Source organism: Heptranchias perlo, chromosome 16 (assembly GCF_035084215.1).
Source record: "Heptranchias perlo isolate sHepPer1 chromosome 16, sHepPer1.hap1, whole genome shotgun sequence".
In the NCBI taxonomy this organism is placed as follows: Eukaryota; Metazoa; Chordata; class Chondrichthyes; order Hexanchiformes; family Hexanchidae; genus Heptranchias; species Heptranchias perlo.
Window position 1 is genome coordinate 44323230 of NC_090340.1, and position 17150 is coordinate 44340379.

General features: G+C 41.0%; 1 protein-coding gene across 4 annotated transcripts in view; it reads right to left on the reverse strand.

Annotated features, from left to right (window-relative positions):
* Window positions 1-17150, reverse strand: part of piezo1 (piezo type mechanosensitive ion channel component 1 (Er blood group)) — a 334545-nt gene that overhangs the window by 56779 nt on the left and 260616 nt on the right. For 3 of the 4 annotated variants that reach the window (XM_067998049.1, XM_067998048.1, XM_067998046.1), the window contains exons 29-33: window positions 15316-15405; window positions 13295-13380; window positions 8077-8148; window positions 4808-4908; window positions 1598-1718 (exon numbers count right to left, since the gene is read on the reverse strand). In XM_067998049.1, coding sequence (XP_067854150.1) covers window positions 1598-1718; window positions 4808-4908; window positions 8077-8148; window positions 13295-13380; window positions 15316-15405 — 470 coding nt within the window. The remainder of the gene's footprint in view (window positions 1-1597; window positions 1719-4807; window positions 4909-8076; window positions 8149-13294; window positions 13381-15315; window positions 15406-17150) is intronic. The other variant, XM_067998050.1, reaches the window with a different exon arrangement.

Genomic DNA, 17150 nt, shown 5'->3' on the forward strand with positions numbered 1-17150 from the left:
GATCAACCTGATTGTGAAGATTTGTATTATGAACATTACACAAGAATAACAATCTTCATGTAAACCAATAAAAATAAATATAAGTCAATAAAAAATCCATCCATTTGAAGATATAAGTACTAGTTTACCAAAAAGTTTAGTTTAATTACAAAAGCTTTTCTGGGATTTCAGATAATACTGCCAACTGAATAAACAGATCTCCTCAATAAACATAAAAACAGGAAGGCCCCATTTCATTATTAAGCATAAACAGTGGTACTTTTAATAAGTATTACTACTAAAAAATTGCAAAATACTCAGATTATACAATACGGGCCTGATCATTCACATGCCGTTGGTCTTGGTGTAAATACTGTGATCTGCCTGCCTGGAACTACTCCAGAGTATGCAGGGTCGGCATAGATTCCTTCTTTTGAATGATTCTAGCAGGCACCTACACCACTATGGGCGCATCTTGTGTCTCTGCTACATCAAGGCAGGCTGGAGAAGTGGCACTGATCAGTTAATCATTCCCATTCCAGGGTCACTCGCTTCAAAGTACTTTTTCATGGAGCCCATCAGCCTAATTTACAAGGGCACAGATGAAAGCCCAAAGATTGCAGCTAATTTTTGGTGATCCTGGAAAAGACACCAGGCAGGGCTCACATCCACCAGCTGGGAGGCACTTTTCACCCACTGTACCAATCATCCAGTGGATCCCAGGCTGGTGCCAAGGAAACTCCCAGTCTGAGAGTCTCCTGCGCTGACCATGCCCCCTCTGGCTTGGGTGAGTTTTTTTTGGTGTGGACTGAGGCTGCGTCCCAAACAAGGCCTTACGGAAACTGGCAATGAAGGGGGGGAACCCAGCGTTTCCAGGTCCCAGTCATATAAACTGGGCAAATCAAATTGGCAACAGTAGTTTGGAGGACGAGTTCATGGAATGCATTTGAGACACTTTCCTAGAATAATACGTTGCGGAATCAAACAGGCAACAGGCTATTTTAGATCGTGTCTTGTGTAATGAGACAGGGTTAATTAGTAATCTCATAGTAAGAGATCCTCTGGGGAAGAGTGATCATAATATGATAGAATTTCGCATTGAATTCGAGAGTGACGTACTTAAGTCCGAAACTAGAGTATTAAACTTAAACAAAGCCAATTACATAGGTATGAGGGGCAAGTTGGCCAAGGTTGATTGGGAAATTAGATTAAAAGATATGACGGTAAATAAGCAATGGCGAACATTTAAAGGAATATTTCATAATTCTCAATGAATATACATTCCATTGAGGAATAAAAACTCCAGGGGAAAAGTGATCCATCCGTGGCTAACTAAAGAAGTTAAGGATAGTATTTGATTAAAAGAAGAGGCTTATAATATTGCCAAGAAGAGTAGTACGCCTGAGGATTGGGAGAGTTTTAGAAACCAGCAAAGGATGACCAAAAAATTGATAGAGGGAGAAAGTAGAATATGAGAGTAAACTAACAAGAAATATAAAAACAGAGTTTCTACAAGTATGTAAGCAAAAGAGTAGTGAAAGGGAAAATCATATTAATTTTAAAATAACATTTTATATAAAGGAACCAATATTGTTATCTAGGAGCATGACATTCTCACCTGCTGTCTGTAGTCCTTTACATATCTCAATGCCTTGTTTAAATTTCTGAAGCTGCCTTTTATGTTCACGTCTTTTCTTTAAGGCAAATTTTGCATTTTTTACCCAGGCTTGGTGTGCCAACTAAATAAATCACAGAAAGGAAAGTAACAGTGTGGTTATTAACTTGTCATTGCTCACTCCAACAGCTTGCATTTATATAGCACCTTGCATGTAGAAAATGTCCCAAGATGCTTCATAGAGCAGGAGGAAAAATCAGATAAAAGGAATAAGGGAAAAACCAAGCCGAGGTGGGATATTTAGGTGAGGAGACGAAAACCATGTTTTAAAAAAGGGTCTTTACGAAGGTTTTTAAAGGGGAAGAGGGGGAGAATCTTCTGGAAGGAGTTAGTATGGAGGATGGGAAGCCAGGAAGGAGAATGTTGGTGAGTTCAAGTCCATAGGTGACAAAGGCATGGATAAAGGTTTCAGCAGCAGTTGGGGTGTGGTAGGGCTGGAGGCTGGTGATGTTGGAGAAGTTGAATTAAGTGGTTTTTGTGATAGATAAGATGTGGTGTTTGAAATTTAGTTCTAGGTCGAACAGGACCTTAAGGCTTCATTTGGCCTGAGTGTTTGTGGCGGGAGAAGGGGAATGGAATCAGTGGCAAGGGAGTGGAGTTATGGCAGGGGAAGGGAACAATAGCTGTGATCGTCACAATGTTCATCTGGATCACATTCTGATTCATCCACGACCTGTAAGAAATCAATGAGGTCAAGGAAAGTGGTAGAGAGCTGGCGCTAGGCGTCACAAGCATACACGTGGAAACTGACTCCATATCTGTGGACGATATGAATGAGGGCAGCAAGTAGATGAGGAAGAGGAGGAGGCCAAGCATAGACACTGGGTCTCTGGAATGACATCGTGGGTGCATGAAGGGAAACCATTGCTGGAGATGCTCTGTCTGCGTTGGGACAGGTAGAAGTGGAAGTATGTGAGGACAACTCTACAGAGTTGCATAGTGGAGGAGAAGTGATGGAGAAGTATGGCACGGTTGATGATAATAAATGCTGAGGAGAGGCCAAGGAGCAATAACGCACCATGATCACATTCGCATAGGACGCCATTTGTGACTTTGGTCATGGTGCTGTGAGTGGAAACAGAATTGAACGGGAAGTTTTGGGAGAGATGGGCGCAGAGCTCGGAGGATCTTAAGCGAAGAAAGGGAGGTTGGAGATGGGGTGGTAGCTGGAGAAAACAGGTGGGATGACATTAGGCTTTTTGAAAAGGGGTATGTTACAAATTTAGGTTTTGCTTTAGGTATTCTCTCAGGTTTAGTGGTGGTGGTCTGAGTGTCTTACATTAGGGTGTGCGCATATTTCCCAATACCTAACTATAAAATAGCGGAACCCAGGAGTGTATCAGTAGTGCCCCTTTTGATCTGAACTGTATATTGTATTTTCCGCACATACCCTCACATGTGCCTCTCCAATTTTTTCAAAAATGGATCACGAGAAATACGGTAAGATGAGGCCAGATACGAATCGTTAAAAGCAAACCTTCTGAGTCTGGGAAAGCCTGCCCTAGCAATTTTCTGCTTAAAAACATGACTGTCAGTGTGTTTTCCCCTATTTTTATCTCCCTATGTTCACAGCCAGAGAGGAGGGCCTATGTCGGACAACACTTGCCGAGCACCCGGGATCAGAGCCTTTCCAACACAATCGGTGTGAGGTATTTATCGATTACCGAGACAGGCTAGCAAATTGCTTATGGTTTTCTGTCTTTCGGGAAACAACTTCAATGCCTACACCATTAGCATTTTAACTACTTTTCAACTCGATGCTTTTTCTTAAATTTCTGTGAATATACTTTGCGTTTAAAGCCCCAATATTTAAATGTAACTCTTTTCCAAATCCTTTATGTGGAAAAATGGTCAATTTTTTTTTAAAATCGCAAAACGTGACCGGGGGCTTGATGGTACCAGAGCGAAGGGAGTCGTTAGAAATATCAGAAAGAATGGGAGCCAGAAAAGGCAATTGAATGGCCAGAAGTTGATTAGGGAGGGAATCTCATGGAATTGGTAAGCATGGACAGCCTAGATACAAGTTCATATCTTTAGCAAATAGCTGAAATGGTCTATATAAAAGTGTAAGTTATAAACTGATAAAGCAGAGGCTGAAAACTGTGATATAAGGCTAGAGAAAGTTCTATGGCTGGAGGAGTTTAAGACTGTAACATACTGAAACCTCACAAAATCATTATTGTTGCTTTGTTTTGAGAGTGTGGAGGGGAGGAGATGTAAAATGGCTTTAAAACCATGAAATACGGTTCAGTAATGAGCACTGAATCCTGGGGATATAGTTTAGATGTCAAATTTAGTTCATTGATTTTGCAGCATGTTTTAGCAACATGACATCCATTTTGGCAGCCCTTATTGATGCTGTGGGACACTGTGCTTTACGGTTTGGCCAAATTTCTACCCTTTGTTATAAAATTCCTTGACTGATTTTTTTTTTAAAGTACTTGTACTTAAAGAATTTGGAAAAAGTATTTTTTAGAAAACCTTACGGTTAAGCATCAAATTGTTTCAATTTCCAAGTTAGCTCCTCTCTCAACAGCTCACTGTCCAGTGCATTATTGGGTTATGTAGAACAGAAAGGTCCCAGATTCAATCCTCAGTCTGTGCTAAGTCAGCTGATCTCACCTTGGGCGCTCAAATATGCTACAATTGGCCTTAGCACCCAGGGCTAAGGAGGAGAAAAAATTAGCTAAGATTCCCACTGCTAATTGCTATCCAATAACTCCTGTGGATAATGACAGGATTGGGCTCAACAGTGATTGATGTTGTTGTTGATTGTGGTTGTGGTTGACTTCCTTGGTTGAATAGCTTTCTGGTATTCACTGTCTGGGTTCAGTGATAAAGGTTTTTATTAAAATCCCCCAAATTAACCAAGTCTTTGTTCACAGGTGGACACCAATATTCTTGTACCACTCTATAACTGGGTGTGGAGAGTGACTCAAGTTGACTTTGTCTAAAGTTTTCCTTCTCTCTGTGAAGAAGCACCTTGCTACCACTTAGCAACTCCCTGAGACAATCTACCCGTGATCAGAACATCACCATCGGGGGTGTTAACCTGGGTCCTATCATTCTGTGACACAATGTATTAGTACACTAAAACCCTGTGTTATCTTCCTTTAAGATGAATTCCTGTTCTCTGCTATTGTTATACAGTACCTGGAATGCACTCAGTTTCGGAGGTTTTTGTTCCACCTGCACACAGTCTTCATCTTCCTCACTGTCCGATTCAAACAAGTAATATTCTCCTGATTGAAGCACTGAACAGACAAATTTGAGAGAAAAGTACACAATTAGCTTTCAAGTCATAACTGAAGTGTTAAAAATGCAGTAAATACAGCATGTTGAATTAGGTTATTGAAGAAACCACAATCTAAAATGACAATGACAATAAATTAGTTATTTCATAAAATAACTCTTGTGATACACTGTTATATCAACTATAGAATGTCCCCTATTTCATCTTGTTCTTTTTAACTATTGGGGCACATTTCATTCACAGTTACAAAACATTATGCATAAAATTAAGTATCTAAGTACTCAATACAGTGAAAGCCACTCAATGCAACCAGTTACTAACAATATAATTTAAATATGCATTTAGTACCAGTAAAAACTAAATTGCACACAGGAGGTAGTATAAGATTACAAGTGACCTTGTTATACAAAGATTTTGTGACATGTTCAGAAATGAAACAGCGCTTTGTTATATAAATGCTGGTGTAGTTGCAACAGCTTACATTTCTGTAGTGCACCTCACTTATAGAAAGAAATCTCGAAACACTTTATAGAGTAAGTGGATAAAAGAGAAAAGCAGGGAATGAGGATGGTTTTCAACTGGCTTTTGAAAACAGGGAGGGAAGTGGCAAGGTGGAGAGAGTTCCAGAGGTGGGATGGTTGAGCAGCCACCAATGGCGGAGAAGGGGAACTGGGGCCAAGGAGAAGACCAATGTCGAAAGGGCAGAGGGTGCATTTAAGGTCACACAGCTAGAGGATACTACTGAGATAGGCTAAGGCAAGTCCTTGCAGGGATTTGAAAGCAAGGACAAGGATCGTAAAATCAATTTGATGTGGTACAGGGTGCCAGTGGAACACAGCAAGCGTAAGCACAATGGCAGTATGGGACTTTGTTGGTTGAAGACATGGGCTACAGATTCTAAATGAGTTTCTACTGATGAAACTGGGGGCAGGCGTTGACTAGGGGAGCATTTGATGAAGGTATGAATTGGGGTTTTGGCGGCAATGGAAGCAGATGAAGGAGCCGAGGTAGATGATTTTTGCGTAGGTGGAAGAAAATGGTCTTGCTGATGGAAAGTAAGGAAGGTCAGTTCAGGGTCAAGCTATGAGTCAGGAGCTGCAACGCGAGGGGGGGCGGGGAGGGCATCATACGGCACTGAAAGGGAAGACTGGGGGGAGGGGAAGAATGGAACATCCGGCGCTGGATTGGAAGACGGGAAGATCGGGGGGGGGGGGGGGAAGAGGGGAAGATCGGGGTCGGGGGGGGGGGGGGGAAGATCGGGGGGACATTGGGGGAGGACATCGGGGGGGGGGGACATCGGGGGAGGACATCGGGGGGAGATATCGGGGGAGGACATCAAGGGAAGATCAGGAGGGTAAAGAGGGGGACATCGGGAGGACAGCAGGAGGGTGAAGAGGGGGACATCAGGAGATTGAAGAGGGGGACATCGGCGCAGGTTTCAAAGGTAGGTTCATTTAGTGTTGTCACTTCCTTGCGTGGTTTTTTGTTTAATTTATTTAGTTTCTTTTTCCCAGATCCGGCCCTTCATGCCTGGTTTCACCAGGCGTGAATCAGAAGTGGTTAGCAAGCCGCCCAGGTAAGTTAAAAATCTTTCTAATCCCTTCATCTGTCACAGGTAAAGTGCCTTAAGTACCTCAATGAGGTACATTTGGCTCTTTAACGGTCATCCTGCCAGCTTTAATTGCCGGTGGGACTTCCGTTTTCGGGTTGCCCGTGTGCACACAGGTGGGTCCCTGGGAAACTCGGAAGTTGGCAGGTTAGAGCCTGCTTCCAAACCTGAACGGGATTTCCACGATTTTCGGAGCCTCCTGGCCCCAACGCACCCGCAATTGCCTCCTAAAATCACCCCCTTAATGTCAGACAGGCAGTTATAGAGTGTAGTAACAGCCTGTCGATCATTAGAGGAAATGGAGAGGCAAAGCTGGGTATCATCAACATATTTGTGGAAGCTGGCCTGTGCTACTGGATGATATTGTTGAGGGGTAGCATATGAAGGGAGATGAAGAGAAGCAGACGAAGGGTGGAGTCCTAGGGGCACTGGAGGTGACCAGTAACGCTTGGGAGCGGAACGAGTTGGATGTGCCATGCCTTTGTTGCAACAGGTATGAATGGAATTCAGTGAAACCCACCAAGTGAGTGACTTGACAGTGGAATAGCATTGTGCCAGCTCCAGGACAACAGCTGTAATAAAGGGTACAATATCTCAGGATACAATAAATGTCATGAAATACTATAATGTGAGAACTGCTATGTATGGAAAGAGTAACCAGCCAATGCAAGCAAGGGAATGATCTAAATATAAGGGCATAAGACAGTTCAAGTAACTGGTGAAAGATGTTAGAAATAAGTTGCAGAATTAGATGAAGAGGTCAACCTGCAGCCAGACACTTATGTTCCGTTTAAAAAAAAAAGAGACAAAGCTGCATTGAGTTTTAATATATAGATAAAGCTACGACCATAGAAGGGTAGCAGTGGTTTATTGGAAAAAGAAACTGAGTGGCCCAGGATGGCTTTCAGCAGCAAAATTTGTTTATATCACACATCCTGATGTCTGTTTTAAAACATGTTTTGTTGTCTTATTCAAAGGTTATTGTGGTGCTCCATGTCACACGGAGGAAGGCTGGTTGTTTGACCAATACCACTGGTTCTGTGGCTTGATGGAAGTCAGGGCTGCTGCATAATTAGTCAAGATTATTGGTCCACTTGTTCACATCAGTGAGCTCCTTAATATGAAACAAGAACAGAGAGCAGTGGGGAGTAGAAGCACCAAGAAAAAATAAACAGAGTAGGAGAGAATGAGATGGGGGAGATCAGAAAATACACATATGCGAGGAACACACAGAAAAAAAATGAGCGAAAAAGAAATAAGAAAGTAACTCTCGATCAATTGGTCCAATCGGATGTGATTAGGTCAAGTACAGTAGAATTGCAAAATATTTCAAGTGGCATAAGACCAATAAACCACTGAGCATAAACCACACATGTGATATGAATGAAAAATACAGTTGAAAAGTTTACACATTAAGAATTCCAGTGCTCCAAAATTCAAGCAATTATGTTGCCGTGTGCCCACAATATATTCCTGATTTTTAAAAAAACGCAAAAGTTGAGGGTAGTCCAAAATGTGCTATATCAAAAATGACACAAAGCAGTCACACTCATTAAATACCTTTGGCATGGTTTACCCAGGGATGCCACCATTTCTTTTTCTCCTGGGACTTCTCTTTCGTTGCACCTTGCTCTGTCATACAGGAGACAAGCATGTTGTTTCCACATCAGGGATCGCCATAAAATTGCAGCTTTCAATATCAGTTACTTAGGTAGATTTGCTGTGTCATTTCCACCACAGCAAAATTACAAAAAGCATGACAAGAACAAGCAAAATTACAGGTAGCTTCCACAGGTTCTGAAAGATGCTGTTAAAGTAGCATAAATCCCACATGAAGGTGATTCACGTAGTTTCAAGTAGTTGACAGAAGCATTGCATAAAGCATTGAATGCTGTCAATGCACTTTGTCAATTTTAGTTGCAGCTATCAAGGATCTATGCCTCAGCAGGTAGATATCCATGCATGCAAAGACAATATAAATTGTACAAACAGATCTAATCAATACTACTTCATCAGCCTTTGGTTTTAATATATTCAGCAGCTGTAGAATGCCAAACAACACAGCTCACAACATATAGCCAGAAGATTAGCAATTGGTGGCAGAACCACACTAATTTATGGTCAAAGCTGCCACTCTTTTTGCACAACAGAAATACAAAGCCTAGCACAAAACAACACATCTTCCCCTTTTCCAGCAGCGAAGGAAGATTCCAGAGCTGTCACTATTGGGTAAATGTTAGGACTGACATTTATGACCACCAATAGTGATGCAGATTTTAAACTCATTTAAACAAAGAACTGTGTTTATTGTTGTGAGTGACATAAATATCAGAGTGGTTCACTTATAATTGTTACTCTTAATGACTGATACTTGACAGATTCTCTACCACTCCCACCTCCCTCCCCCATTTTTCCCAAATCACAATTTTTTGTTCACATATTACTACCACCCAACCATGAAAGCAGGGCAGGCAGCCTCTTCCAAGTACTTCGCCTACGCTATCCTGAATGGATTGCTCTCAATGTCTCTAGGGAAGTGTCTCACTACACTCACCACATCCATTGATAGCTCAACTAAGATTCAAAATGCATCTGGGTTGGGGGAGGAATTTTAAGTTTGGAGGTATTGGCTGGGATTTTCCACTCCTGTGCTCCGCATCATCTGATTTCTGAGTGGAAAATCACAGTCTGGGAAATGCAAAAGTTGGGACTCCTGGGCATTATCTCATGTGACAAAGTGCGTGAGTATACACTTGGAGTACAGTGTGTAGTTCTGGTCTCCACACTACAAAAAGGATATTGAAGCACTAAAGAAAGTGTAGAACAAAATTTATAAGGATATTACCAGAATTGAGAGCATACAGCTATCAGGAAGGATTGAGCAGGCTGGGGCTCTTTTCTCTGAAAAATAGAAAATTAAGAGATGACCCGATAGAGGTTTTTAAAATTATGAAGGGATTTGATAGGGTGGATGTGGAGAAACTGTTTCCACTTGTGGGAAATTCCAGAACAAAGGAGCATAAATGTAAGATAGCCACTAACAGATCAAATAATTAATTTTGAATGAATTTCTTTACAGAAAGTGGTGAGAATGTGGAACTTGCTGCCACATGGAGTGGTTGAAGCAGTTACCATTAACATATTTAAGGGGAGGTTTGATACACGAAGGCGAAGGGAATACAGGGATATGGGGGCAAGGGGGGAAGTGGTAATTAGAGTAGGAGGAGACTCATGTGGAATATAAACACTAGCACGGACCAGTTGTGCTGAATGGTCTGTTTCTGTACCGTAGATTCTATGTACGTAATTCCATGCAAGTACATCTGTGCAGAGAAGGAATTATTTTACAGTGCCCCAGCATGATTACAAACAGGGATCCTATTAACTTTACAATTTACACAAATAGGGATAGCCTATAAATAATTTTCAGTTCCATATGATGTATTTAGATGTAGATTATGAAGCTGGTATGCAGAATGAAAGAAGCCCTATTCTCACTGTTCAGGTTCACATATTAGGAATGGTCACTTGAACGAGATACCAGAGAGATGCTGGTATCTATGTAACCATATCTGCCATAAATTACCACCCTCAAGAGAGATGAGGATAAAAAGGGTAGAAAATTGGGAATGGGGAGAACTGTCCATTGATTGCTATTTTTTGTATATGTCAATGCCTCTGCCACTGTTTTCCTCAGCAAACAGGGCAGAGTGGAAGAGATAGAAAACAAACAGAAACAGCATATAAAAATGCAAGGAAAACAAAACAAAACCATTAAGGAAGAGAAAAGGCATGGGAGAAAGGAAGTAGAAGTTGAGATTGCACAGCACCGTGGAATGATGGCATACTGATTCAATTCCACTTCTCAGTCTCAACTGCATTGCTAGGCTGGCGAGGACAACCAGAGACAGTTGCTCTCATTTGTCTGGTAGCAGCCAATACTGCCAGAAGACTGGGAGCAAGTCACCTACCCTCTCAACCACAGCTAGAGAATAATATAGTCACTTGAAAGAAAAGGAGAATATAAAATCTGTGTTTCCTTTAGCTGAGGAAATTATTAACAATGAGCCTGAAATTATGAGTGACATTCCTAAAATTAAAATGGGTTAAGCTCTGGAAAAAAAGATTCTACTCCTCCTGTTCATAATAATGAATATGAAATTCAGGAGAAAAATGCATCAAATACTTATCCAATTCCCTTTTAAATGATGTTATAGTCGCTGCTTGGATGGACACTTGTGGTAAAGTATTCAGTGTTCTAATAAAATAAAACTTCTAACTTCTCCCTTCATCCTTCTAGTGGTCATCCTGAGTTTATGTCCCCTGCACCACCAACACACTGCTCTTGCCCGTTATAATTAAACTGTGTTAGCTCAAATTAAAAGGCACATTTCAAGCATATCAGATTACACAAAGGTACGAACAATGCAGCACAGAAGCCAACAGATATGAACGGAAACATGTAAAAAGTGAAATGGAAACTATAGTGCAATAACACCACTGTAACAAAAGAAATGGAGAGGTGAACAAATCAGGTTCAACAAACTATTGCAGATTTTTACCTGTTAATATGTCCAAAAGGCAATGAAACATCACAACAGTGGTGTGCATTTTAGATTATTTTTGGAAAGAGAATAATTCAGGAAGTGAAACTGCAGAAGCTGCAGGATGTCCTTATAAAATATCTTATTTAAACCTGAAATGCCTTACAGGACCCTTTAATAAAGTGTGGGTACTCATGAACTTTTTGTTGGGTCTCATGACATGATTAGTGACTTGCTTAGGGATCACTCTCAACAATCTGGCATTTATATAGTACTGTAATGTTCAAAAAAAAAGGTACTTCACAGATAGGCAAATAGAAAATGGACACCAAATTAGAAAAGGAGATACACGGAGGGGCAAAACTTAGCATCTTTAAAAGTTCAGTCCTGGGCCTTTGAGACAAAATCTTGCTAGAATCGGCTATTTTCTTATAAACTTTGAAAGATTTTTTCCAATGTTACAAGCAGCCAATATCAGCGGAGTACATTGAGGAATAAATCACCTGACAGCATAAGTCTAGAATACACGTCACAGTGCAGTATGCAAATCTTCCATCTTGCATGAGAAAAAATTGAGTTAATTTGAAAATCATTTATAGATAATAGCTGGAAAGATGTGTCACTGACAAAGACCATGGGGGCATTTGAACTGCTAGGTGGTATTAGATCAGACCTCTGGAGAGCACAAAGAGAGAAGTAGACACTTGCTAACGCCATTTGGACACGTAACTCAAATGCCCACTTTTTCTCATCCTGCAATTGAATTGCTTCAATGAAGTTGTCGGTCAGTAAATTGGCTCAGTAAATGAACCATATGGTGTAGCACTTAGCTGTATGGAACATTCCAGATTCAATTACTGGTTTGCGCTGAGTCAAGTGATCTCAGCCAGGGCTACACTGGGGCTGCTACAATTCATCTCAGCTTGCTGAAGGTAGAGAGATGAAAATTTAGTCAGGCTTCCTGTTCTTGGTAGTTATCCTACGAACCTCTCTTTCCCACCTTGCTGGAGGGGTCCTGTGAAAGATAATGCTATTGATCATCTAAATCAGAACCAGTAACACCATTGCTCTAAGTGTTTTCATGTATAGTAAAGAGATTGATGAAAATTGGCACCCTGTGACCCAGCAGTAGGGAACACCCTTGATACTTCACATTCTGAGTTCCTAACATTTCCATTATGCACCTCCTACTAGCATTGGGTAGGAAATATTGTTGCGTAGGTAATTCCAGGATTTTGACCCAGGGACAATGAAGAAATGGCAGTTTATGTCCAAGTTAGGATGGTGTGTGGTTTGGATCATTCCTGCACTGTCCAATTATAAGCAGTTATATTTTTTGTGCAATTGAAGGTACTATTAGCAACACAGAGATAGGTAACTACTAAGTATCATCTAAGGTACACAGATAACATTGGTCTGTTGCAAAGTACTACTGAGAAGCTGTATTAATTGTCTTGGCCAATTCAAAAGATTTGGAATGACTATGAAAGCAACCAAAATGAATTCCTTACAATGTCAAACATAGTGGATCTGCCATCTGTTAGTATTCATAATGGTAAAATAGCATTTGGGCACTTAGACAGTATGGTAAACAATACAACAGGGCAAACAAAGATGTTAACTAATCTCATCACAGGAGCATTCAATTAGCCAACTGCTTTTTTCCTTCAGCGTTATGTAAATATTTAACAAAAGTGTGCACATTCCACAGTATTATTGCTTCAATATTGCATTACAGACATGATATAATCCTTATCACCAAATGTCTTCACCAAAAGCTGCAAACCTTTGAGAGTCCCTACCTTTGGTGTATGTTAAATGCTACAAAGCATGACTAAATGCATAATGAAGGTCTAGCAGCTAACATCAGTTATTGATCACCATCATTAATATCATAATCTGTCTGCCCCAATCATCTTCAACACATTTAGCAAACAGAGCCTTCATGTTCACCCAAGGACCACTAGACTAAAGTACTGAAAGCTGTCTTCAATGCACTCAAAGTACAGAGGAAGGACAGCTACCAATAGTGGATTATCCAACACAGAACAGAATTGTTCCAGCCACATCCACACCACTCAGCCATGTTAGAATAGGATAAAAGATATTTGTACCTATATCTGTAAATGTTTACGGATATTGGAGAGTATTAAGCATTCTCCTATGTATTATTTAATGACTAAACCTTTTGTGCACATTTATTTTATTTAGAATTTCTGCACCTTATATCATACCTTTTTCTCCTGCATCCTTTTCACTGTGGTCTTCGGGATTCCTTCCATCTTTGTATTTCTCCTGTTTTGCCCGGATCCGCTCCATCCTGCCAGACAGAAAGAATTTACAGCAAGTTTGAAATGGCCAGTTGAAATGCAATGTCAAATGTTAAAATGTGTATAATTACAAAAGGTTTGAAACAGATCTAATTCTGTCCTGGGTGAATATGAGGATGTGGGGATTTTACTTAAAACTTTGGCTAAGCTGAAAGTAGTCTCTTGCTAGGCAACAAATGCTTGTGTGTTTATCAGCTGAGTCGTGAACTTTTTATGCCACTTTTAAGAATTGCACATTTAAAATTAAGTGTTTTTCTGCAACATTCCTGTTGATATTCCTTGAACATAAAAGTGCTATGAACAATGCTAGCAGGAAGTTTACCATCTTGACTCTGGCCTCAGCCAGGTTGAACCCTCATCCCTCATGTACAGGACAGCAATACACTGTTGCCATACTGGATCATATGGGTATTTCTCTAGAACTGGGTCGCAACCAGTATGGTAAAGCCACAAAGTTGTTTAAAAGTCATGTTCATGACATCAGGCAACTGTACCTGGATAGCTGCCCTGTAGTATAAATGGGCTGATTTGGCAGCAGTGAAAACCAACTCAGTTATCAATTGATCTTAAGTGGTTCTTTGGGTTGTCACAGCATGCATTTTAGATACTCTGGAGGCTCATGAGAAAGAAATAGGCAGACTTTCATTCTTGTAAGGAGTGTGTAGGACAGGGTCTGGCTTTACATAAGATTCTAGATAGGCATAAGGCTCAGGAGAACCTCACTTACATTGTTTTCTTTGATTTTCATAAGGCTTTTGACTTAGTGCCTCATGTGACCCTTATAAAGAAGCGGGAAGTTATGAGACTATGTGGCCAGATCTAGAATGTTATCCAAGGGTTGTAATTCAGGTCCAGGATCCTTGTAAAAGTAGTTAAGAAATGCACTGAACCTATCTCTTTCAAAACAGGAGTCAGGCAAGGTCATCCATCCTATTTGCCGTCTTCATCAATGATGTGCACGATTGCAAAAAGGCAGAGCCAAGGCTTAGGAATCCTCTAGTGTTCAAAAGGGTACTGCTTGGTTTTAACCAGGCAAAACCTGTACAGCATAACAGGGCAGATCATTGGTAATTCTCCACTAGTGTTCCAAGTAAGATCACCCATTAGTGAAGCTTCTGAAGCTCTGCATTGCCAACTGGTGGAACTCAAACATTTTATGGTGAGTGTGCTGCTCACCTTACCACTCTTTAAGAGCTCCTAGTACCTGTAACCCACCTTTTGAGAGCTCACACCGGCATTTGTTAGTTGCCAGCTGTCTAACAGTCAAGTAGTGACTATCCTTCTTGGGGATAACCATCTGTTGTAGACTTGATTATCTGAGCCCAGGAGGTCCACAGTATTCCAAGGCACTGGTGATGATGGACAATGCAGCCTGAGTCACTAATGAAACCTGGAGAGGTAGACCTGTCACTGAGTGATGGGATTCTGCCCATCGGCTTCAGATATCCCTGCAGGCAAAGTCCTAATGGGTGATCTTACTTGGAACACTAGTGGAGAATTACCAATGATCTGCCCTGTTATGCTGTACAGGGTTTTGCCTGGTTAAACCCAAGCAGTACCCTTTTGAACACTGGAGGATTCCTAAGCCTTGGCTCTGCCAGCCTGCACCTAGGCTCTCTGGATTTGGGTAAGTAGGAAACATTCCTATGGGCCGAGAGTGTGCACTTTCTATTGGGCAAACAGAAATCCTACAGGTGGGTGTAGATTTCCCAGTAGCTTAAATTGGAGACTCCATAACATGATGATTGGTTTCCATGCACGTCAGACATTCAGCTGACCAAATAAAAAACCCTGAGTTATGGAATTGTTTCTAATGGAAGCATATTATAAAAAAGGCATTAAAATTTCTAGATTGTGTTCTAGACTTCTCGATGAACTATATTTAAAATGTCCACAATGATACTACAGATGATAGACTAACTTACTGTCTTTTTAGTTGTGCTATAGACTTCTTTTCAACTTCACGGAGGAAATTCATGTTTTTGATGATGCTGGCGTTGAACAGCTGGAAGCCCCTATGGGTAAACAAAAGCACTCATTCTAGTGACTCTGTTGCCATTTTAATAATCTTGTTGGTCCAAGACAAGCTCTAAAGAGTCATACATTGAAGGTATAGCCAAAGCCTGCAGTAAATGTTCAGGAAATTGCTATTATCCCGTACATGAAAATATTTTATCACAGTTACAACTGACAATATTTGAATCAAAACATCAAAGATATTACACATCCTAAATTAAGATAAAGTGTCCTTAAACTTGGATGCTAATTTATAGTCGCCTCATCATCAGCCATCCGAGGTTCACCTTTTGAGTATCAAATATGCCTAGCAATTTGTTGAACATAAGTATGTATAGAAATGACTGGACAGAATTAAGGAATTGAATGTTGTAGAGGGATTACTAAACTCCACTGATAACATGCACACATTTTGGCCTAACAAATAGAAACTCTTCCTGAAACGAGCAACGTCCTACTGGTACTCAGTACTGGCACAGCCAGTTCTAGCAATCTGGTCGAAAGCAATGCTTATATTTGTTAAGATGTCTCAAGAAAAGAATGCTACAGTTATTCCCAACTGAAAATATTAATTCTTATACGATCTATGAATTATAAGAAATGGATAAGGATGGATGTAATATTCTTTATTTTTGTAAACATTCAATAAAGCAAAAGTTGGTCCTGCAGAATTAAGAATGTATTAACTCTGCATGCAATCACAGTATTGTGTGCGCTTGGATAAGAGTATAATGCAAGTAACTGGAAATGACAAATTAAACTATACTGTTAAACCTTTTACCAACAACCAGAGAAGCACACTGTAATGTAGCAGCACGACATTTTTAAATCTCAAACTGTCTAGGTGATAAATTCAAGAAAACTGTAGTCACATGGTACATGGCCACACGGTACAATTTAAATTGCTTGTGTCTATTTGAATTGCAGTTACAAATTGTCTATCCATTTTCCCTCGGTTAGATTTGATTTCCTGCCTTTAGTTGAGAAAGGTAAGAATTAAGATGTCCTTCCCCATTTTCTTTTATATGGTTCCCCACTCCCCTAAACGTTACGTCTTCCTTTGTCTCCTGAACTTTCTGGCTCTTGCTGGGCTATGATTCTACAGGCATCAACTGTTCCCAGTACCATGTTCAAATATCAGGTTTGACAGGGAGGACAGCAGTGTTCCGGTGATGTCGGACTTCTACCCACCCTTCCCACACCAGTGAAGCCCTGACCCAGTTTCCTGGGTTGGGATTCATCACCTCTATGTGACAAGCTCCCAGCAGGATTCATGGTGCTAAGAGGGAGCACACCATTTCCCAGCCATGAAATCCCAGTGCTGTTGCAGCAGGACCTCCACTGCAGCACCACAAGAGATAGCCGAGATAACCCATTGTGGTAGGCCTTTGCAGAGACCGAGGCCTAGACAAAAAGCTGAGTCAGGACTGGGAAGAAAGCATGGAGAAGAGGTTGCTACTAAGCCTTCTCCCTGCCCTAGAGGAACCCAGGGTCATTATCACCCCCACTTACCCCAGGAAGTAGCAGTATGTAGGGCAGCCAGGGTCCTCACCCCACCACCCTTGGCATCATTTTCATATGGCAGGCAAGGAACAAGCAGCCAGGAGCAGCCCCAGTGGGGGTGGAGGAAGGCAAATCCCAGTTGGGGTGATGAGACAGAAGTAGGCCTCACTGTTCGAATTTTCCATCATTCTCTACCATGATCCTGCTTAATTTCAGGTGGGATTGCAAAGAATTCCAGCTC